Below are 22,356 nucleotides of genomic sequence, written 5' to 3'. Positions count from 1 at the left end.
ATATCCGCCTCGTTCCCAATTATCCTCTTACATTGTGTCAGGAATTTTCTGCCTTTGGGTATTTAAGGTTGAAGGCCAAGTTTATAGTCCCTAAGGGTAAATGTTTAGCTGTGTATTAAAGGCAAAAGTGGAGATACATCATTGCAAATAATGACTCAATGCGTGTGTGTGTTGGACTTGAGACACAACTCCCTGGGAAGAGGGACTATTTTCATGCCGTTTGACACTGGCGGATGTACACAACGTTCTACGCGGGCGTGCTGCGTCTCACGGCTGTTGCGTCACTGCCCGGCTCCCCCCTGCCCCCCCTCCTGTCTTCGTGCGAGAAACGTTTCGCAGAAGGAAATGGCGTCCGTGCCTCACCCCGCAGCCCCCAGCGCCCCCTCCCGCCCGGCCGGCGGCATCTTAATCGGTGACCGGCTGTACTCCGAAGTCTACCTCGCCATCGACAACTCCCTGGTCCCGGAGGAGCGGCTCTGCCCGACCCCCTCCCTGCTGGACGGCCTGGACCTCCGCGCGGAGACCGACCTGCGCATCCTGGGCTGCGAGCTGATCCAGGCGGCCGGGATCCTGCTGCGCCTGCCGCAGGTGAGAGGGAGGGAGGCCGCGCCGCTCTTGCTGCTGCTGCGTCGTCATATCGCGGATTTCGCTGCGCCGCCTTTTGCGCAGGCCGCGGTGACAGAGCATGGGGGGGGGGGGGGCTGGTTAAATAAAAGGGGAGGGCCTCGCAGCCCCCCCCCCCCCCGCGTTCTCCGGGGAAGAAAATCAAACTAGCTTGTAAAATGGCGGCGGAAAGCTGACCCTCTCCCCCCCCCCATTCCTCCCCCCCCCATTCCTCCCCCCCCTTCCTTCTTCCCCCCCCTTCCTTCTTCCCCCCCCTTCTTTCTCCCCCCCCTTCCTCCTCCCCCCCCTTCCTCCTCCCCCCCTTTCCTTCTCCCCCCCTCGACCCGCTCCCCCGTCCCCCCCCTCGACCCGCTCCCCCGTCCCCCCCCTCGACCCGCTCCCCCGTGTCCCCCCCTCGACCCGCTCCCCCGTGTCCCCCCCCTCGACCCGCTCCCCCGTGTCCCCCCCTCGACCCGCTCCCCCGTGTCCCCCCCTCGACCCGCTCCCCCGTGTCCCCCCTCGACCCGCTCCCCCGTGTCCCCCCCTCGACCCGCTCCCCCGTGTCCCCCCCTCGACCCGCTCCCCCGTGTCCCCCCCTCGACCCGCTCCCCCGTGTCCCCCCCTCGACCCGCTCCCCCGTGTCCCCCCCTCGACCCGCTCCCCCGTGTCCCCCCCTCGACCCGCTCCCCCGTGTCCCCCCCTCGACCCGCTCCCCCGTGTCCCCCCCTCGACCCGCTCCCCCGTCCCCCCCCTCGACCCGCTCCCCCTTCCCCCCTCGACCCGCTCCCCCGTCCCCCCCTCGACCCGCACCCCGTCCCCCCCCCCCTCGACCCGCACCCCGTCCCCCCCCCCCTCGACCCACCCCCCCTCGACCCACCCCCCCTCGACCCACTCTTGCCCTCGATCCTCGCCCTCCCTAGATTCCCTCTCGATCCGCTCCCGTCCTCTCGATCCGCTCCCGTCCTCTCGATCCGCTCCCCCTCCACCTCGCCCTCTCGATCCGCTCCTGCCCTCTCGATCTGCTCCCCCCCACCCCGCCCTCTCGATCTGCTCCCCCCACCCCGCCCTCTCGATCCGCTCCCCCCCACCCCGCCCTCTCGGTCCGCTCCCCCCCGCCCCGCCCTCTCGGTCCGCTCCCCCCCGCCCCGCCCTCTCGGTCCGCTCCCCCCCGCCCCGCCCTCTCGGTCCGCTCGCCCTCTCGGTCCGCTCCCCCCCACCTCGCCCTCTCGGTCCGCTCCCCCCCACCTCGCCCTCTCGGTCCGCTCCCCCCCACCTCGCCCTCTCGGTCCGCTCCCCCCCACCTCGCCCTCTCGGTCCGCTCCCCCCCCACCTCGCCCTCTCGGTCCGCTCCCCCCCACCTCGCCCTCTCGGTCCGCTCCCCCCCACCTCGCCCTCTCGGTCCGCTCCCCCCCACCTCGCCCTCTCGGTCCGCTCCCCCCCACCTCGCCCTCTCGGTCCGCTCCCCCCCCACCTCGCCCTCTCGGTCCGCTCCCCCCCACCTCGCCCTCTCGGTCCGCTCCCCCCCACCTCGCCCTCTCGGTCCGCTCCCCCCCCACCTCGCCCTCTCGGTCCGCTCCCCCCCACCTCGCCCTCTCGGTCCGCTCCCCCCCACCTCGCCCTCTCGGTCCGCTCCCCCCCACCTCGCCCTCTCGGTCCGCTCCCCCCCACCTCGCCCTCTCGGTCCGCTCCCCCCCACCTCGCCCTCTCGGTCCGCTCCCCCCCACCTCGCCCTCTCGGTCCGCTCCCCCCCACCTCGCCCTCTCGGTCCGCTCCCCCCCCACCTCGCCCTCTCGGTCCGCTCCCCCCCCACCTCGCCCTCTCGGTCCGCTCCCCCCCCACCTCGCCCTCTCGGTCCGCTCCCCCTCCACCTCGCCCTCTCGGTCAGCTCCCCCCCACCTCGCCCTCTCAATCCGCTCCCCCCCACCTCGCCCTCTCCATCCGCTCCCCCCCACCTCGCCCTCTCCATCCGCTCCCCCCCACCTCGCCCTCTCCATCCGCTCACCCCCCACCTCGCCCTCTCCATCCGCTCACCCCCCACCTCGCCCTCTCCATCCGCTCCCCCCCACCTCGCCCTCTCCATCCGCTCCCCCCCACCTCGCCCTCTCCATCCGCTCCCCCCCACCTCGCCCTCTCCATCCGCTCCCCCCCCACCTCGCCCTCTCCATCCGCTAAGCCCACCTCACCCTCTCATCCGCTAAGCCCACCTCACCCTCTCATCCGCTAAGCCCACCCCACCTCGCCCTCTCCATCCGCTAAGCCCACCCCACCTCGCCCTCTCCATCCGCTAAGCCCACCCCACCTCGCCCTCTCCATCCGCTAAGCCCACCCCACCTCGCCCTCTCCATCCGCTAAGGCCACCCCACCTCGCCCTCTCCATCCGCTAAGCCCACCCCACCTCGCCCTCTCCATCCGCTAAGCCCACCCCACCTCGCCCTCTCCATCCGCTAAGCCCACCCCACCTCGCCCTCTCCATCCGCTAAGCCCACCCCACCTCGCCCTCTCCATCCGCTAAGCCCACCCCACCTCGCCCTCTCCATCCGCTAAGCCCACCCCACCTCGCCCTCTCCATCCGCTAAGCCCACCCCACCTCGCCCTCTCCATCCGCTAAGCCCACCCCACCTCGCCCTCTCCATCCGCTAAGCCCACCCCACCTCGCCCTCTCCATCCGCTAAGCCCACCCCACCTCGCCCTCTCCATCCGCTAAGCCCACCCCACCTCGCCCTCTCCATCCGCTAAGCCCACCCCACCTCGCCCTCTCCATCCGCTAAGCCCACCCCACCTCGCCCTCTCCATTTGCTAAGCCCACCCCACCTCGCCCTCTCCATCCGCTAAGCCCACCCCACCTCGCCCTCTCCATCCGCTAAGCCCACCCCACCTCGCCCTCTCCATCCGCTAAGCCCACCCCACCTCGCCCTCTCCATCCGCTAAGCCCACCCCACCTCGCCCTCTCCATCCGCTAAGCCCACCCCACCTCGCCCTCTCCATCCGCTAAGCCCACCCCACCTCGCCCTCTCCATCCGCTAAGCCCACCCCACCTCGCCCTCTCCATCCGCTAAGCCCACCCCACCTCGCCCTCTCCATCCGCTAAGCCCACCCCACCTCGCCCTCTCCATCCGCTAAGCCCACCCCACCTCGCCCTCTCCATCCGCTAAGCCCACCCCACCTCGCCCTCTCCATCCGCTAAGCCCACCCCACCTCGCCCTCTCCATCCGCTAAGCCCACCCCACCTCGCCCTCTCCATCCGCTAAGCCCACCCCACCTCGCCCTCTCCATCCGCTAAGCCCACCCCACCTCGCCCTGTCCATCCGCTAAGCCCACCCCACCTCGCCCTGTCCATCCGCTAAGCCCACCCCACCTCGCCCTGTCCATCCGCTCCCCCCCCCACCTCGACCTCTCGATCCGCTTCCCCCCCCCACCTCGACCTCTCGATCCGCTCCCCCCCCCTACCTCGCCCTCTCGATCCGCTCCTCCCCCACCTCGCCCTCTCGATCCGCCCCCCTCTTTCCCCCCTTTCTTTCCTTTACCCCCTTGGTCTACGTGTCTCCCCACTCTACGTCCCCCTCCCCTGTTCCTCTTCACACGTGGCATCCACCTATTTCTCTTTTTCTTAGGTGGCGATGGCGACCGGCCAGGTGTTGTTTCACCGGTTTTTCTACTCAAAGTCATTTGTGAAACACAGCTTCGAGGTGAGGAGGCTTCATATGGGGACGAAAGGGAAAACTGAGGCGAGGGGCTTGCTCCTTCAGTTCTTGGCGGGGCTGGGGGAGGTCAGCATATAAAGCACTGAAAAATGGGGGCAGGAACCTGTGTGCAGTGAAGGATTACATAATGCAAATTGATGTAGATTCTTACCCAGAATCCTTCGTGGCTGCCGTGCGTCGCACCATGTGATGATTAAAAATAATAGTTGGCTAGCTGAAGATTAGTGATTTTCATCTCCCGATGACCACCTCCTGCCATGGTAACAGAAATAGCTTATGTTCATTATTTCAGGTATTTTGTTACGTCACATTATTAAAAAATAAGTATTCTGTACATTTTTCAAAAATAGTTAACGCCAAAATGATATACACGGGACATCAGTTATTACAAGGCCTCTGATTTCATCCCCATTAACAGGGTGACAAATTACTCCTTCTCATAAATCTGACTTCTTTTCAGATTGTTGCCATGTCTTGCGTCAATCTTGCATCCAAAATTGAAGAAGCCCCCAGACGAATTCGAGATGTGATAAATGTTTTTCATCATTTACGCCAGTTAAGAGGAAGAAGGTACGTTTCTTTATTTTGTGGTAGTGAATTGTTATATTTTGTCTGCAGGAAAATATTTAATTGAAATGTGAACTTTATTCCCTTTTTTTTTTAATATATTTTTAATTACAAAACTCCGTTAATTTACGCAGCCGTACACACAAGTCAATAACCATAACCATTCTAATTGCTCATTCTAAGTGGAGCCCCCGTAAGCTTTGAAGAAAGACCCTTTTGTAGCGCTGGTAATGTTTTTTTACTAGACATTCATAGCAAGGTAAATGTACTGGGGCTCATGCTATCATTTGAACCCGTACATTGAATAAGTGCTAGAAATGAACACAACCAAATTTGTTGTGTATAAAACAAAAAATATTTTTTAACGCTTTGAAATGTGCTGTATTTTTCTGTATTCTTTGTACTTGGTGATTTGTAATGAGGCTATCAATATTTTGTTTAATCTTTCAGTAAGATCTTGTGTTGGAATACTGTTTTCAGCACTTAGCTATGTATAGGATGACCAGGCCTGTAAAACACAGAAACCCTAAGTTACAAGTCAGAGGCATGACACAGGTTTGATTATTGTAATAGAATTTGTTTGTGAGAGTTATGGATCCGATTCCAGTTGCTTGAATAGAACTTTAACTTTAGCAAGTTGATTAATATATTGCCAAATATATGGTTGTATAAAACAGAAGCAACCCGAGTTTTCCTGATCTGTGTTCTTTAAAACTTCACTGCCAAGTGTCTGCAAAGCTTTACTAGTTCCTTTATACTATGCCGGCTAAAAAAAAAAAATGTATATATAAAATCTTATACTGTAGTGTTTTTTTTTTTTTCCCTCTCTATTCATAACTCTAAATACTAATTCACCTAATATCACGCACTTAAAGACCTGTACCGGAAAATGTGGTTTTACGCTTTTGTGAGTAACCACTTTAAAATGTGCAGTATAAAATATATTTTTTAACCAACCCCACATGAAGTTTTAAGAAATTGGGGACATTACAATTTTCAGTCATTCCAGTAGCAACCAAACTGTTTTCAATCCCTTTTTAAGCTGTTTTATTATTTTGCCGCTATTTTAAGATATATTATATTAAGATAAAGTAAAGCTTGCTAACTTTATTGGCAGTAAAAATAAACCAGACACCCATGTCCTATACAGGCGCGCACGTGCTGTCATAGGTATATTCCGTTACGTTAAATGCCACTATAATTGTAGAATACATCCTTTTAGAACTAGTCAGACTGAGGATTAATGTCAGTGTAGAAGTGAGGAATTCTTTTTACTACCTATTAAAAACAATATGTTGCAAACTGACATATTTCTAGTGTTTTGACGTTCACATGCATAATATTTTGACATAACAGACCTGTAACGCAAATATCTTTGATGTACTTAAGTAGGTGTGATATTTGCACTGTTTTTAATATCAAGGTAACCTTTGTCTTAGATTGCATCTTCTTGTTTCTTACCCCTATATGTTATATCCTTACAAGGAATCCACCTAAAATGCTCTTCGCCTCTGACATTGGTTATGACATGTAAAGCAAGCAGAACAAATTCGTGTTCGTTTCCTGTCTCTCGGCCACGTTATTGACTTTACATTTTTTTCCCTTGCAACCGACTATACAGCGACCAGCTACATTTACCAATGCCTGGGTGATGTGGAGTGGTACATAGAGATGAAGCGCTCGTCTTGGCAACAGTGAGTGAAGTGTCGAAAATCCCCATGGAGAAGCCAGTGCTCTGAGAATAATAGGTCACTGGAATCGGGGTCTCACAGGTTGGCCACTGGTGATCCATTTGGACAAACTCCTGCATCATGTTAAGAGCTTTTGTCTTTGCTGTCCAAGTTTAATTTGAAGGATTCCTTTTCATGCCTGTGTTTCTTTTGTATTAGCCTAGCCCTAGGTAATGGGTTAGTTCAAAAGAAACTTTTGTGGATATTTATGTAGGTGACGCAGGCATCCACACAAGACACGTGGATTATATAAATGTAATCAATATGAAGGATGTAATATAAAAGATTCTTAAAAATATATATATATTTTTTTAAGTAGCCATTCTTTTCAAGAGAAAATAAGGAATCGCTAATAAAGTGTAACAATTATATTAGACTGCCATAGGCTCTGCCTTTAGCCTGTGCTGACTCTGACCCCAAAGTTGTGTTTAGACTATTGACTCATTAATTTGGGTATAAATTACACTATGTGCAAAGTAAATCATGTGACATTGGGATCCAACTAGTGAGTATTTGTACTACAACTTCTAAGAAATTACATATTTTATAAATCTCTGATTTCCTAAACATTCCTTAATTTGATTTTGCTATGCTTTTACTACCTATTTTAAGTACTTTGTCCTTTTTGGAAGTTTGTATTGCTCAATATTTACAGATGGTTTAACTTTTCTGTATTTCTACATCTAAATTCCCGGCACTGCAACACAAACGTTATTAACGTTATCTTGTTTGTCGTAGAGGTTAAGCACAGATTCTATATTTGTGTGCATCTGGCACACTACACAAAATACTTCTAATTTTACCTTTTCATGTTGGGGGGGGAAAAAAACACACAAAACCTACATGGAATGGATTTGTTTGTTTAAAGCCCCAAAAAATGGAATTCCATTAAAAAATACCAAGTATTGTACATAATCATTGTTTCACTTCTGCCATTCCTTTAACACCTTCCATGGTAGACAATGTTTGTCTTCAGTGAATATGTTAATGTCGGTTCCTGTGCAGCACCAGAGAAGCCTGCAGTGTCGCTCAAAAGCAATTCCCCTATTAGACGTTAATTGTGGAATAGAGCGGGGTTGTCAACTGTAGTCCTCAAGCCCTCACCCCAGCAGGTCAGGTTTTCAGGCTATCCCAGCCTTGGCACAGGTGGCTTTCACTCCCTGCTTCAGAACATGTGGCTCAATCAGTCGAAGACTGAGCCACCTGTGCTGAAGCTGGGATATCCTGAAATCCTGACATGTTGGGTGGGAGGGGGGAGTTGAGGACTGGAGGTGAGCACCGCTGGAATAGAGAAATGAGGCAGTGAATGATTCAACTGCTGGATGGTGAGAGCTACACCTTGTATGTTACAACACTGTTATTAGATGTCCAAACGGCATAAAGTCTGTGTGCGCGTATATATATTATTACTGTGGGCTCATTTGCATGTGTTAGACAGGTCTGCAACCCTGCCTTTCACCATTATCGACCAGCATACAGTGCTTCCACTGCAGCAAGGGATTCTGGGAAATGACATGCAAATGAGCACACAGTGTGTGTGTGTGTGTGTATATATACACACATATACATATACACACGCGCACATATATATACATGCACCTATACACACGCGCACATATATACATGCACTTATACACACGCGCACCTATACACACGCGCACCCATACATACTCTGCAAGGTTAATTTGGTTAAATGCTGCTATTTACTTTTCAACTGTAAATATATTTTGAGCAAAATGTTACACCTTCTCCTTTATTGTGCTGCAGCCTATATTGGCAACAAACAAAATGGCTGTCATTTCTTTTTATTACCAAACCACGAAATGCTTTGTTGCGTGACTTGTCACCACACTCCATTTAGGTAAATATAATTACTAAAAGTCCTGTTTGCCTGCAGTCTAAGTTCTGTCTTTTAACCCCTTCACAAGGGTTCTAATAGGGCTCATTAGATTTGAAAAGATGAGGTGTATCAGCACTACACTTATCAAGATGCACATGTCTGATTATATGGGCCATGTGTCTGAGCGTCAATGTTTGGAGGAAACTTTACTGCCATTCCACCTAAAACGGCAAGACCCTAAGTGAAATTGGAGCATAGATCTCCACCTGTATAAGGCAGGGATGCACAAACTGGAGGGTGGGCCGCCAGGGGGGCCATGAGATTTTCTGGGGGGGGGTGGGGGGGGGCGGCACTTGGATGTCTGTGGCTATTTTACAAGTGAAAACATTTGGTAGGTCTGCTACATTTTCACACGAAAAATAATCTATGTAATAATTAGTCTTTTAAGAGATAAAATTGTGCATGAATGTAATAACTTTATTTCATATAATGCCTTTTTCCCCAATGGGACTCAAAGCGCTTCACAATTACAGTACAGTGCGCAGTACGCAGTACGCAGCACATAGGATTGTTACACAGTCTCTGCCCAGATGAGCTTACATTCTGTTTTTAGTGCAATGGGCACAGGGAGATTAAACAATGACACAGAGTTTGAAACCTGGTCCAGTGAGTCAGTGTCTTTACTCACTGAGCCACTCCTCCCTGATACTAATAGAATAGTATTTATGAAACAGTTGCTAGTTGGTGAGAATACAGGAGACATTTTGTTTCTGCAACATAATAAGGGATATTAAGTGTAGTCAAAGGGTTTAACATTTTAAATCATTATTTTCACGCAACTGTATTATATTCTACAGCATAATATTTTCAAATTGCACTTTTTTTGGTCAACTAGTTGTGTATTTAAATCATAGGGTTTTTCAAAATACTATGCACAAGTTGACTAGAATTGTTTATCAGCTTTCTTGCAATGTAGCATCTCCTGTACCTAAAATATATCTAGTGCACCCTACATCAAATTAATTTCTACATGTTGGCCAGTAAGAACAAATCTAGACTGCGAAACAAGCCAAGGACACAATAAAAGGACATTTAAGTGCTCGCTTAATGTTGAAGCCTGCAACACTGCCCATTGTGATACATATTATAAACATGACGTCCGTTTCTTTGTTGAAATGTATTATTGTTTGGTGTATGGGAGAGTAAGACATACATGGCATTGGTCCGATTGGGACCTGGTAGGTAGTTATCCTCTGCAAACCCTAACGGCTTTAGATTTTATGAATATTAAATAGTGTAACTGATATGAATGTACTTGGTTTACATATTAAATCTAGTACCGCCACACAACATGCCGTCTACCTGGGGTCCAAAGAGGAAAGGATTGGGCAACGTTGCTGAATTGCTTTCTTACGTCTAAAATTAGTGGGCATGAGTCTTTCAGACCCAACTTATGTTCTCACATTACACCTTGTAGAGATAGAAAAGCATTAGAGCAGCATTTTTGGTCTAGGAAAAGGTATTATTTATATATTGGGATGCCTTGAATTGGACAAAGGAGTAGCGCAGCCTGAGAAAGTATAGGCTCATTGCAAATTGTGATACCACTATATGGGCCAACATAGTTCTTTGTAAGTGTAGTTGCACACAAGCTTTCAGTACTTTCAAGGTAACTTATTCAGACAATATACCTGAGGAATAGACTTCTTAATGCTACCTATTCAATGCTGTGTAGAACTAAATTGATGTCAAACGTTTATGTGGGTCTACTAATAAATGTAACGCAACCTGCAGCAAACCTACACTGGACAAATCCTGTGCTGTGTATCATCGCCATGTCCCGATGGAAGCTACAGCCGGGCTCAACCTATTCCAAGGTACACATCAGTGTTTATGCCTCCACTCTGCAGTATACCTGTTAATGTCTGTCTTGTGGGTCAAGCTTATGCTTGGCAATGTCTGTCCAATGAAGGTATCACAAACTACAAAGAATCCCTAGTCCAGTTGCAGTGTGTTTCTGCACGTGGAGCCGAAATGAGATTTATAGATAGGTATTTATTTTGACTCCGGTATGATTTGTACTTATTATAGTCTTTGAAAGGTCTGAACGAATCTTGCTGAAGTTTGATCCTGAACTTTACGACGGGTCAATGGGTAGGAGCTTACAAAAGCAAAATCCTGTTTACTTTGATTTGACTACCATTGGGCAGTGTAGTGGGTCAGGGAGTTGTATGCATGGTCACTACCGAAGGAACCTGCACTGCATGACGGGTAAATAGTTTTCAGCATGTTATTTAAAAAAAAAAAAAAAAACATTCACCAGTCAAGGAAAAATCACACGTCCCCCCCCTGATACACACACATCCTTGCACCTCCTAATATTAAAGACCATTACCTCAATGAGGCTGCAAGGGCCAGACTCAACCAGCCTGGAATGAGCGTGACGGTCACTCACCGGCATAGCCCCCAAACTAGCACAAGTTATTGTGAAGCGCTAGTTTGGAGGCTCAGGTAGTGAGTGCACGCTGCCTGCGCATAACGCCATGCAGTTTTGTGTATGTAAGTGCTTGGTCCAAGGAAAAGTAAGCTACAGTTCCCACTCATCTGCCACTTTTTCCCAGACACATGGATTTTCCTAGTCCTGGTGTTCCTTATGGCAGCACTTTCTGAGATAGGATAGAGAGCAGGGCAGGCTTTCCCGTGTCATAAACCAAACTCTTTGCACAAAACCGTATACAAACTAGGAGGGTAATTGTGCTAGTTACATCTTATTTTGTAGGCTTATTTGTTATATTTTGTCAGTCTGATCTCCAGTTCAATAAACCTATATTGCAGTACACTGAGGTCGATCATTACATTCTCACATTATATTGCAGAGGAGACTTTTTACATTTCTCCAATTCCGGTTTACAGAAAAATATCAGAATGCCACAAGAAGGGGGAAAAAACACTTTTCACCACTAGTTGAAACCTTAAAACTGCCTAAGAATTATTTTCATTCTAAAAAATAGACCATGTTAATAAATACTACTTTATATTCTTTAAATAATTCAAGCTATAAACTTTCCAGACCCTTACAATAAGTCCCTTTTTAAATTATTTTTTTTAGATTAATTTTCCTTTCGGATCAGAAAGCTGGAAAGGTTACAAGACTAGAGATGTTTTCAAAATGAGAGATTTCCTTAGGCATGAAGTTCTCAACTCCAGTGCCCAAGACACCCCAACAGGTCAGCTTTTCTGGATATCCCTGCTTCAGCACTGATTGAGCCACCTTTACTGAAGCAGTGATAGCCTTAAAACCTGACCTGTTGGGGTGGTCTTGAGGACTGTACCATAGGCAACTAGATTTTGGCCAAACGGTTACATTCAACTTGGACAGCAAAAGTCAAAGGCCTTAACGTGCTTGCAGGATGCTAAAATGTAGTTTCTGTTGCCGTTTAGTCGGTTGGAAGGAGAAAAATTGCCTTGGTATATACCCTTTTTTAATCGTTTTTTTTTTTGTTTGCAAAGCAGTATTGATTTTATTTCCCACAAATTAGGACACCGACTCCACTAATACTTGATCAGGGCTATATAAATACCAAAAATCAAGTCATCAAAGCAGAGAGGAGGATACTGAAGGAGTTGGGATTTTGTGTTCATGTAAAACATCCACACAAGGTGAGTTGAAGTAGTGTCTAACACAGAGTTTTTCAACAGGGGTTACCCGGGCATACCTAAAGGGTTCCCTGCAATGTGCAGGTCATTGGGAAATTGTACTAAATACATAAGAAATTACAATGCATCTGATCTCGGACGCGCTATTTGAGAGTATTGGGATTCGGCATAATTTTACAATATAATTATTGGGTTCCCTAACTAAAAAAAAGGTTGAAACCCACTGGACTGACGTGTAAAACTAAAGTCTGTCTTCTTATTTGGAGTGTTTTGACTATTTGGTAAAGCATAACTGGGCCTGTAATTCACAGGTGTCTACTGGCATAATGTGAGCATACTTTTATTGCCTTCGCTAATATTCCCCTTTCTTCCAAAGTTACAAATATGGCCCCATGCCAGGCTTAATATGCTGTTTACTGTTGTATTAGCACAATTACAATGTAGCAATGTTCAGAATAATATTAGAATGAGTGCAAACATTTTCACCCTCATATCACTAAATATACCACCCGTATTTTCTGGGCCTCAATTGTACACATCTTTTTACAATTCTGGCTGTTTTGGGGTTTATTTAAGATCATTAGTACAGAACCATCTCCAACAAGGTTCCATGTGTCTTCTGTCTTTCTTTTCCTATAGATAATAGTTATGTACCTGCAAGTCTTAGAATGTGAACGGAATCAAACCCTCGTTCAAACAGCCTGGTAAGTTGTTTTTAATTTCTTTACGAGTCAGGGAAATAGTAGCAGAAATAATGTTATGGCCCATTCAAGACTGATACCTGTAAGTCACAACCCCCCCCCCAAAAAAAAATTCAACGTACATACTGTACACTTGTTTCTGCTTACTGTTTTCATGGCTTGACCAATAAGTGAAATGGAGATCTCAGTTTAACTTTGTTCTTTTTTCTACTCTTTGGTTAAAGGGTAGTCCATGATGGTAAGTCATAGAACTCTGCCCTCTGCACCACAACCTCCGGATGGCCTGATTGGCTGCCCTTCTCTTCAGCCAATCCAGTGCAAGCTCTCATCCGAGATTCACTGAAGTGTGGTCCATATCCATCTGGCAGCATCTTCTAATTCTGTCGTGGTGTCAAAAGGATTTGTATACTTGCTTCTAGAAGTACTTTTGTAACGAATGTGCTATTTAGGAGGAGGGAGGGGGGAATAATATTTTTTTTCTTCAGTAACACTGTATCCCCAGTGTGTCTCTTAAAAGTTAAACGGGTCATTTCCTTTGAAAGGTACAGTACTGTTCAAACGTTTACTTTAACTTTTTGTTTGAGTTCTGTGGGGGCTGTTAACTCAGTAACTATAGTATAATCGTTTTATTTTTGTTTCAGTACATTTGTCATACCGTGTAAATTGGGAAGAAACTGGTTTGATTTTGATATTGAATAGGTTGTTCAAAGGGGAAATCTTAATATTCTACTTCCACTTTCTGCTTCTAGGTGAAATTATTTGTTTTTGTTTTCCAATCGCATCACACAATATAATGTGAAAACTAATTAGCCCCTTCACACACTGTTTAAACAGGAAACCAAATCCAGTTACATAATGTTTCAGGCAACAACAAAATATATATATATATATATATATATATATATATATATATATATATATATATATATATATATATAGATCATGAAAAAGCATACATTTTCGAATAAATGAACCTGTGCATTTTAACTTAAAAGCTCTTGTCAGAAGAGCACTTGTACCAATATAATATTTTAGTCTTCCTTGAGCTTTTTAAATGGGCAGCATGACTCATTTTTGTTGTGCTATTCTGGTTTGTATAGTTTGCATTGTTAGGCCGAGTAAAAGACAATAAGCCCTGTTGATGGTTTTTGTCTACAATGGGGGCTTTTACCATGCAATTTCATGTCATTGGATTGTGGCTGTCATCTCTTGTCAGTAAATTGTGATGTAGTAATAAGCTGGTAATTATGCTTGCTCTTTATTTTACAATGTGCTTTTATTTTTGACTGTTTAAAAGCAGGCTTTAACATTTTTTATTAAACTTTAGTCTCCACTTCTACGGAATAATAAAATGTAGAATTAAGCGAATGCCATACTTTTACCTCCGATAGCCAAATGTGGTAATCTCTGGTTTGTGATGCAATGTACGATACTGGAATAATGCGAGAGGTTTTGAGATTCATGACTAATCCCTCTTTCTCCTGCTGCTTCCAGAAGTCAGAGTAATTACATCGAAATGGACAACGTTGGCTGCCTCTTTTGGTAGAAACATGTAGTGCAGGGGGGGTGTTCATCTCCAGTCCTCAAGGGCTACCAGGTTTTCAAGCTATCCCTGCTTCAGCACAAGTGCCTCATTCTGAGGACTGGAGTTGACTACCACTCATAGTATCTCAATTATTATTTTAGATTCCAAATTACATAGCGCTCATAGTACTTGTGAAAGTTGTAAAAAGGATAAGAGGCTGCCATTATTATTATTTTTTCGTGGGTTCCTTTCTGGGCTGCACGGATTGAGAAGAAATTTGACATGGGTACATCCTGACTTTCCTTTGGATTTATTTTCCCTCCACGAACAGACAGGCACTCCTTCCTGATGCGATATCCGTACTGCAAAGTGGGCCCACTGGAGTACACCTGTTTACTACTTGCAGAACAGCTACAGCTGCTTCATGAATGACCTTCCTGGTGTTAGTGGGGAAATAGCTTTTTGACGTTGCCTCCTTTGCTACTAGCGGTATAATACCTAATGCAATACTGGCCCCTCTCATATGTTTATGGTGTGAATACACAAAAAGGTAAAGGGCTTTATTTCAGAATTGTATAAAACCAAGTTGGAATTGTGTATCACGCACTTGACTGTACTTTTTCATTTTCGTGTTTAGGTTTATTACATGTAGAATGTGGCTAAATGACACTGAAGAAGTACATTCAGTTTGAATTATTTCACTGATGTATTTCGACTTTTTTTAAAAAAAAATTTAAATTACTTTTTCAATAGTGTTTGAGGGCAAGATTTTAAATAATGGCAGAGAGAAGAAAAAACAAAGTGCATTGAGTCTCCAATATTTTTATTTTATGCTGTACACACATTCTGCATGTTTTTTTTTTGTTTTTTTTAAATATATATATATATATTTGCAACTGTTTATTGTTTTGTGTTTTTCAGGAATTACATGAATGATTGCCTTCGAACCAATGTGTTTGTGAGATTCGAGGCAGAAACCATTGCCTGTGCTTGTATTTACCTTGCTGCCAGAGCTCTGCAGGTAAGCATTACGTTGCAGTGGAACTAGCATGTATCTACTTTTTTGTTGTTGTAAATTTATCTCCAATCTTTTGCTTGCAGTATTCTCCCCTTTTCTCATTAGTGCTGGTTGCCACAGGGGTGCTCAAGTCCAGTCCTTCTCTCCCTTCTCTCCCTTCTCGCCCCACCGGTCAGGTTTTCTGGATATCCCTGATTCAGCACAGGTGGCTCAATCAGGCTCAGTCTTTGACTGAGCCTCTGATTACCCACCTGTGCCGAAGCTGGGATATCCGGTAATCCTGACCTGGCAGGGGGAGTGGGGCTAAATGGCTTGAGTTGAGCACCCCTGGGTTATCACATCATTATAGTATACACAAGTCTCAGCCATGATGTTTAACCGTTACAAACCAATAAGACTAAGCCACCAATAAGGGTGGGGAAGTTGGATGCTTCACCTATTGTGGTTGTTGCCATATTCGTTTGTGTTCCAAGTTACTTTATTCATATTAACAACATGAAAGTGGAGGAGTTTGGGCGTCTTCGTGAATGTAATCTCTGCTTTTGCCTTCAGATTTCGTTGCCTAATCGACCGCACTGGTTTTTACTTTTTGGAGCTACTGAAGAAAATATTCAAGAGATTTGTATAACAACTCTAAGACTTTACTCCAGGAAAAAGGTACCGTTTTTCCGTAGATACGGTCGTTGTTATTAAAGCAGCATTATATGCCGTATTGTGTTTGTATGGGGGGTTATTACAGGATTGAAGCAGGGGGTGTTCGTAGCTGAACTTTTCTTTTTTTTTTTTTTCTGGGATCCCATGCCGGCAGAGGGGGTGAGGTGGGTCTAACGAAATGGCGGCTTTAATTATCCTGCGTCACGTGTCCAATAGGAAGCCGTGACATCATGCCTTGCGCATTCCGATACGCCTGCATGACCAGGACATTTAATTAAAAGCTGCAATGGTATGTCGCTGCTTCCTATTGGTCCACGTGACGTGGGACATTTTAAAGACTCCATATCGTTAGGCACACAGTTCCCTGGCTGCAGATACTGACCCTCCGTTACGTGGGTAAGTATCTCTGGAAGCAGGGGGTCTCCGAAGCTAAAATTAACACTGTTCAGCTGTGAAGACCCCCTGCTTCCATCCTGTAATAATATGTATTTTTTAAATAAACCCACAATGCAGCCTATAGTGCTGCTTTAACGTGTAATTTGTGAGAATTGTATTCATGTCACCTTGTCTTTAACAGCCAAACTATGAATTATTGGATAAAGAAATAGAAAAGAAAAAAGTAGCTTTGCAAGAAGCTAAATTTAAAGCAAAAGGATTGAATCCTGATGGGACTCCCGCTCTTTCAACCATGGGAGGTTTCTCTCCTGCATCCAAACCATGTAAGTTTAATATGGATCCGTTCCTTTATCTGCTTATAAGGTGCTGCTGCCTACAGTCTCTTAAATCTTGGTGCTTTTTAAGTAGCAGAAAGTACAGTGCAGAATAGAATCAGATGATGCTCAACCTGTTTCTACCCTCACTTGGGGGGAGGGGGGGGAAGAGAATGGTAATAAACAGAATGCAACGAACAAGAGATTCTCAGAGGGGAAATGGAAACCATATAGCAGGGGTTGCCAAGTCCAGTCCTCAAGGGCCACCAACAGGTGGGGCTTTAAGGATATCCTTGCTTCAGCACAGGTGGCCCAGTCAATGATTGAGCCAACTGTACTGAAGCAGGGATATCCTCAAAACCTGCTGGTGGCCCTTGAGGACTGGACTTGCCCACCCCTGCCATATAGTCTTGTCATACAGTGGCTGAAACACTGGTTTGTCAATGGGTTTTGGGAATTGCTTGTATGGGTGAGGGCTGAAGTAGGGGGTAGTATTTGTAGATGCCACAGGTGTAGTTGGCATTATTACTCCTGGTAACTCCATTTGTTTTAATGCAGTCGTAAATCTAATGTTGTTAATTGTGCTAGTGGTAAGGCATCATCATGCGGTGTAACCGTTACACCTGTACCGTCTGTTCAGCTCAAAGTTTATTTTAGGTGGGACTGCACATTTAACAATCTGTCTGCAGTAATACTATTGCTGTGCCTCTGTGTAATACATTAGCAATGCCGTTAATGTGGGAGGGTCTTGGCTTTCATCGCACTGGCGTTGCATTACTGATGGAGACTCGCATATTGCAAGAACTCAAGCAAATAATTGAGATACATGTACATGCTTTTAATTAACCATCATTAATTCACTTTTCTAAATTACTTTTCAGCATCTCCACGAGACGTAAAAGCTGAAGAAAAATCTCCACTTTCTTCTAAAGTTAAAAAAGAACCTGACGATAAACAGTCTTCTAGGAGCCCTTACAATGGGTAGGACACTCGCACACTAACACACCAAGTCTCACACACACATCCCACCCACACACATTTGGTGTTACCACGTTGATTTGTAAGATGTCACTTAAAATGTGATCTTTATATTCTAAAAAGTAAAATAAGGCCATCTACCTTTGTTTTGTATCTGTTTTCCTATAGGCATACACAGTTAAAAGTGAGCTGTGGTGCTCTGCTAAATAAAGTGAATTAAATATTCATGTTTTTACCATGACATTTGTGGGCGTTGGGATGATGCACAGTTGGTCGGTATACTCCTAAACCATTGTAATTGAAAACGTACAACGGAAGATTGCGCATCATATCTGGTGCTCGCTTACGTTTCTGCATTTTTCATGTTTATATTTTTTAACTGAAGGTTGCGTAAAGAAAACAAGAGAAGCAGAAGTGTCAGCAGGTCACGATCAAGAACGAAATCAAGATCCAGATCTCACTCTCCTCGAAGACAGTACGTAACAGATTACCTTTCTGGTAACATTATTTTCCTATTCTAGAGTCATTCTGTTTCATAGCTTGGTATCAAAATAGGGGCGTGCATTCCAGTTGCAACTGAATGCAGAAATCAAAAGTACCACCAAAACATATATAGCCATGTACTTTGCTTTCATTACTTTAATGTTTTAGATACAATCAGTTGGGAGCCTTAACATTATTTAATTTTTGCAATGTGAAAAGTACATACCAAACACAAAAGGAGGAATCGGGACCGATGCAACTTGGGATGCCCCTGATGTTAGGGGACATAAATAGAAATAGGCAGGAGACCTAGTCGGGGCACAAGCATAGGTAGCAAAAAGGGGTGAGCAATGCATGCCAAAAAATGATGCAAAAGACTTGATGCAAAATGGTCATTTAATGACAGTCGGAGATCCAACGTTTCGGTGCTAACCACTATCATCAGGAATGACGGTGGTTAGCACCAAAACATTCGATCTCTGTGACTGTTTTAGTCATTAAATGACTATTTTGCATTAAGTCTCTTGCATAATTTGTTGGCTTGGATGGCTCATCGCTTTTTTCTACAAGTACATACCACACACGCACACACCAAGATGCTTGTGTTGGGTTTGCTACAGACTTAGAAAAGGACCGTTCTGTAATAGATCACATTGAGTAGGACGACTGCACTTGTTACCTTCTGAAGCTTTCTTCTAAATTGAGAGAACTGAAGTCAGAAGTTTCTGCCACTCCCTTTAGTACTTTCAACTGCTGATCCCTACAACACACACTAATGCTTGCTATCACCTTAAAGAGGCAATCTAAGGGGGCAGATTTTTTTTGCAAAATATTACATTATATTTGAAGCAGGGGGTCTCCGGAGCTGAACCCTGTTAATTTCAGCTCCGGGGACCCCCTGCTTCCGGAGATACCTACCTGCGAATTAGGTGCCGGTAGCTGCTCTACTTGGAAAGCAGGGTTCACAATGTCTGATATATATATATATATATGTGTGTGTGTGTGTGTGTGTGTGTGTGTGTGTGTGTGTGTGTATGTTTCCTGGTCTGTGGGCCAATAGGAACACGTGATGTCATTGTTGTGGCTTCCTATTGGTCCATGTGACGTGGGAGCGTCAAACCTGAAAGCACTGCTTGCTGAGCCAGAGTAGTTACGGCAGGAAAGTATCTCCGGAAGTAGAGGTCCCTGGAGCTGAAATTAATGGGGTTCAGCTCTGGAGAGGCCCCCTGCTTCAATGCTATATTTTAAAAAAAATTGCTGTCTTGGATTGCTCCTTTAATACAACGCACAAATAAAGAAACTCCTATGTTGGAAGCGACGATTTTGTCTTTAAATGTTAGTCCAGCAGAGACGCACATAGGAAACATGGCAGATCTTAGACCTTAGTGGGGGGGATTTTTTATTGCGGTCTGTGTTGTAAATTACAGGACTGATTTACAGGGACAATGTTATGAACCTAAAGAGATTACATTGTTCTCTTTCTCAAGTTATAACAGGAGGAGTCGTTCCGGAACCTACAGCTCAAGGTCAAGAAGCCGATCTCGCAGCCACAGCGAGAGCCCTCGTAGACATAACCATGGATCTCCACATCTCAAACCCAAACACCGTGCTGAAGACCTGAAAGGCTCAAACAGACATGGTCACAAAAGGAAAAAATCACATTCCCCGACTCCAAGCAAATCCAGGGATCATTCTGACCCCGCCAAGAAGCACAGGCATGACCGCGGACATCACAGGGAGAGACGGGAAAGGTCCCGGTCTTTCGAGAGATCACATAAAAGCAAGCATGGCAGCGGTCATTCCGGACATGGCAGGCACAGACGCTGAGCTTGCTTTAAAGAGAAAAATTCATGTTTAGTTGTTTGTTTATGGACTTTGTAATTTAGGATTTTGGAACAATAAAACGAAATATTTGACTTTACAAAACCCGGACATTTGTCAGATACGTTGGATTTCTGTCAACTTATATATCTTTTGCACATTTTACTTTGACAGTATGAACTCTATGAAAGAACCATGCTCGAGCTAAATTGTACTAGAGTTGTGTATTAAACCAGATGGATTTTGTGAATGACTTGCTGTAAAGATGTCTTTCTTGGTTTTTTTTTAATGAGCTAGTTGCAGACCCTGTTATATTTAAGACGATGGATTATTTAAGCATTTATGCGATCTTACTGATTTTAGTCTGCATGTATACAAACCGATTTTTATGGGGAAATAAATTAGAAAAGTTTACTTTTTTGTACTGCGTTCTTTTAAAATACACCGTATTTTTACACGAGGGTTTTATAGTCTATTTTTACTTTTTCTTTACATACACCATATTCAACTCTTATTTCATGGAATAGAATTATTAAAGCTTTATCACTTAAGACCATAAGAATAAATTCTGAGCAGCATGATTAAATAGCAGAGAATATTATTCAATACATATTTTCATTGGGGGCCAGTGAGGGTCCCAAACTCCGGAAAGATGGACACAGCGATCAACTTTTCAGAAGAAAACTACTTGGGGCGATGTGAAAAATTTATCATAAGTGGGGTTTTTTTGCAGGAGTTGTACAGCACTTTTTTTTTTTTTTTTTAATTATTATTTGACATGAAGCTTACACCAAAATAGTGTTTTACTGCATTTCAAATTGAACAAAAACTCGTATTAACCAGTAATGATAAATTCTCCTTTCCTTAGGCGATGGCAAGGCATAACTCTGGAGACAGATCTATATTAGCATTTCTGAAAGATTGTGCAGCATCAAGGAAATAGTTTCTTGAAAACCAGTTCTGTCATTCAAGCATGTTAAGAGGCTACACTTGGTCAAGAAGGAGCATGCATTTATAATGTGTCGGTTTAACTGGAGTTGTCATCCTCACACTATCATAGATGCTCAACTAGAGCCTGATTTCTATAGGGACTGACATGAACTACAGCAACTTCGATTGGCCAAGTCGATAGCAGTGCTGCGATTGGCTTCTTCAGATAAAATTGAATTGGGCTCTTAGGCCCAACCACAAACAAGTGGTTAAAGGATTAGCCTTGTTTTTGCCCTTGCAGTATGACTAATTTGCAGCATCAGGCAACATAGGCCACTTCATATTGTTTGTTACTTTAGTCCTAATGAATGTTCTCTGCTGAGTCCACAACCCCTTCAGTGTGAATGTATAAAAGCAGTGTTGCTTATACAATCCAAGTAAATGTGCGCATGGTCTGGTTCACCATTCCATTTCAGTGCCTACTGTATGCCAAGAGAGGAGGTATTTGCATGATTATTGTGCAAGTGGGAAAATATACAGAGGAGCGGCTCAGTGAGTAACTGACTGACACGGAGTTTGAAGCAGGGGAACCTGGTTCAATTCCCAGTGTCGGCTCCTTGTGATCTTGGGCAAGTCCCTTTATCTCCCTGTTCCACAGGCACCAAAAACATCAACTGTAAGCTCTACGGGGCAGGGACTGTGCCTGCAAAATGTCTCTGTAAAGCGCTATGTAAAACTAGTAGTGCTATACAAGAACAAATCATTTATTATTTTCCCCCACCCGCTATCTTCCCCATTTGGTATATTTATTAATGTGTGTACCGGCATAACTCAATACTGTGTCCATTCTTCTGTTTTAAGCAATTCCTGAATACTGCTCATTTGCTATTGCGGTTTAGGTATAATTGTGTAGCACTGTATTGGAAGTTCACATTGCAAAGTATTTATTACATTCAATGTCTTGTTAATACAAAACACTTGTGCATGGAGAGGTCTACAACCCTGTCTTTCCCCATTATCGCTTGGTAAACTGTTTCCACTGCAGCCAGGGATTCTGGGTAGTGATATGCTAATGAGCAGTGGGTCACGCTTTACATTTTATTCATTTTAACATGGGACCCTATTCAATGTCTTAGAACAGGGGTGCGGAACTCCTTGTCTCAAGGGCCACCAACAGGTCAGGTTTTCAGGATACCCCTGCTTAAGCACAGGTGGCTCAATCTTTTGACTGAGCCAGCTGTGCTGAAGCAGGGATATCCTGAAAACCTGACCTGTTTGGTGGCCCTTGAGGACTGGAGTTGCTCACCCCGTAATTGGAAGTGTGGTTGAAGTTTGGCTGTATTTTCTATCTGTCCCTCCATGCCAGCGCATGATGCTGGAGGTAAGACAAATCACCTGATCTTGTGAACATTGCATTAATCCCTCCTTTCCAGTCCTC

At 45.4% G+C, this 22,356-nt stretch overlaps 1 protein-coding gene across 1 annotated transcript; it reads left to right on the top strand.

Annotated features, from left to right (window-relative positions):
• Window positions 1-292: 292 nt before the first annotated feature.
• On the top strand, window positions 293-20,241 carry CCNL1 (cyclin L1). The gene is made up of 11 exons (XM_075570549.1): window positions 293-588; window positions 4,215-4,289; window positions 4,765-4,874; window positions 11,981-12,101; window positions 12,738-12,802; window positions 15,246-15,345; window positions 15,895-15,999; window positions 16,574-16,715; window positions 17,588-17,687; window positions 18,070-18,159; window positions 19,655-20,241. The coding sequence occupies exons 1-11, from the start codon at window positions 346-348 to the stop codon at window positions 19,992-19,994; spliced, it is 1,491 nt and encodes a 496-aa protein (XP_075426664.1). The 5' UTR covers window positions 293-345; the 3' UTR covers window positions 19,995-20,241.
• The last annotated feature ends 2,115 nt before the right edge of the window (window positions 20,242-22,356 follow it).

The sequence above is a fragment of the Ascaphus truei genome, chromosome 14 (genome assembly GCF_040206685.1).
Source record: "Ascaphus truei isolate aAscTru1 chromosome 14, aAscTru1.hap1, whole genome shotgun sequence".
Classification (NCBI taxonomy): domain Eukaryota; kingdom Metazoa; phylum Chordata; class Amphibia; order Anura; family Ascaphidae; genus Ascaphus; species Ascaphus truei.
Note: the sequence above shows the minus strand (reverse complement) of the source record. Positions and strands in the feature narration are given on the sequence as shown.

Bases quoted from the DNA above. Each gene is read 5' to 3' on its own strand.
- CCNL1 (XM_075570549.1), top strand. From the start codon at position 346: ATGGCGTCCGTGCCTCACCCCGCAGCCCCCAGCGCCCCCTCCCGCCCG. The intron at 12,102-12,737 runs GTGAGTTGAAGT...CTTTTCCTATAG, and splicing joins ATGTAAAACATCCACACAAG to ATAATAGTTATGTACCTGCA. The intron at 16,000-16,573 runs GTACCGTTTTTC...TGTCTTTAACAG, and splicing joins GACTTTACTCCAGGAAAAAG to CCAAACTATGAATTATTGGA.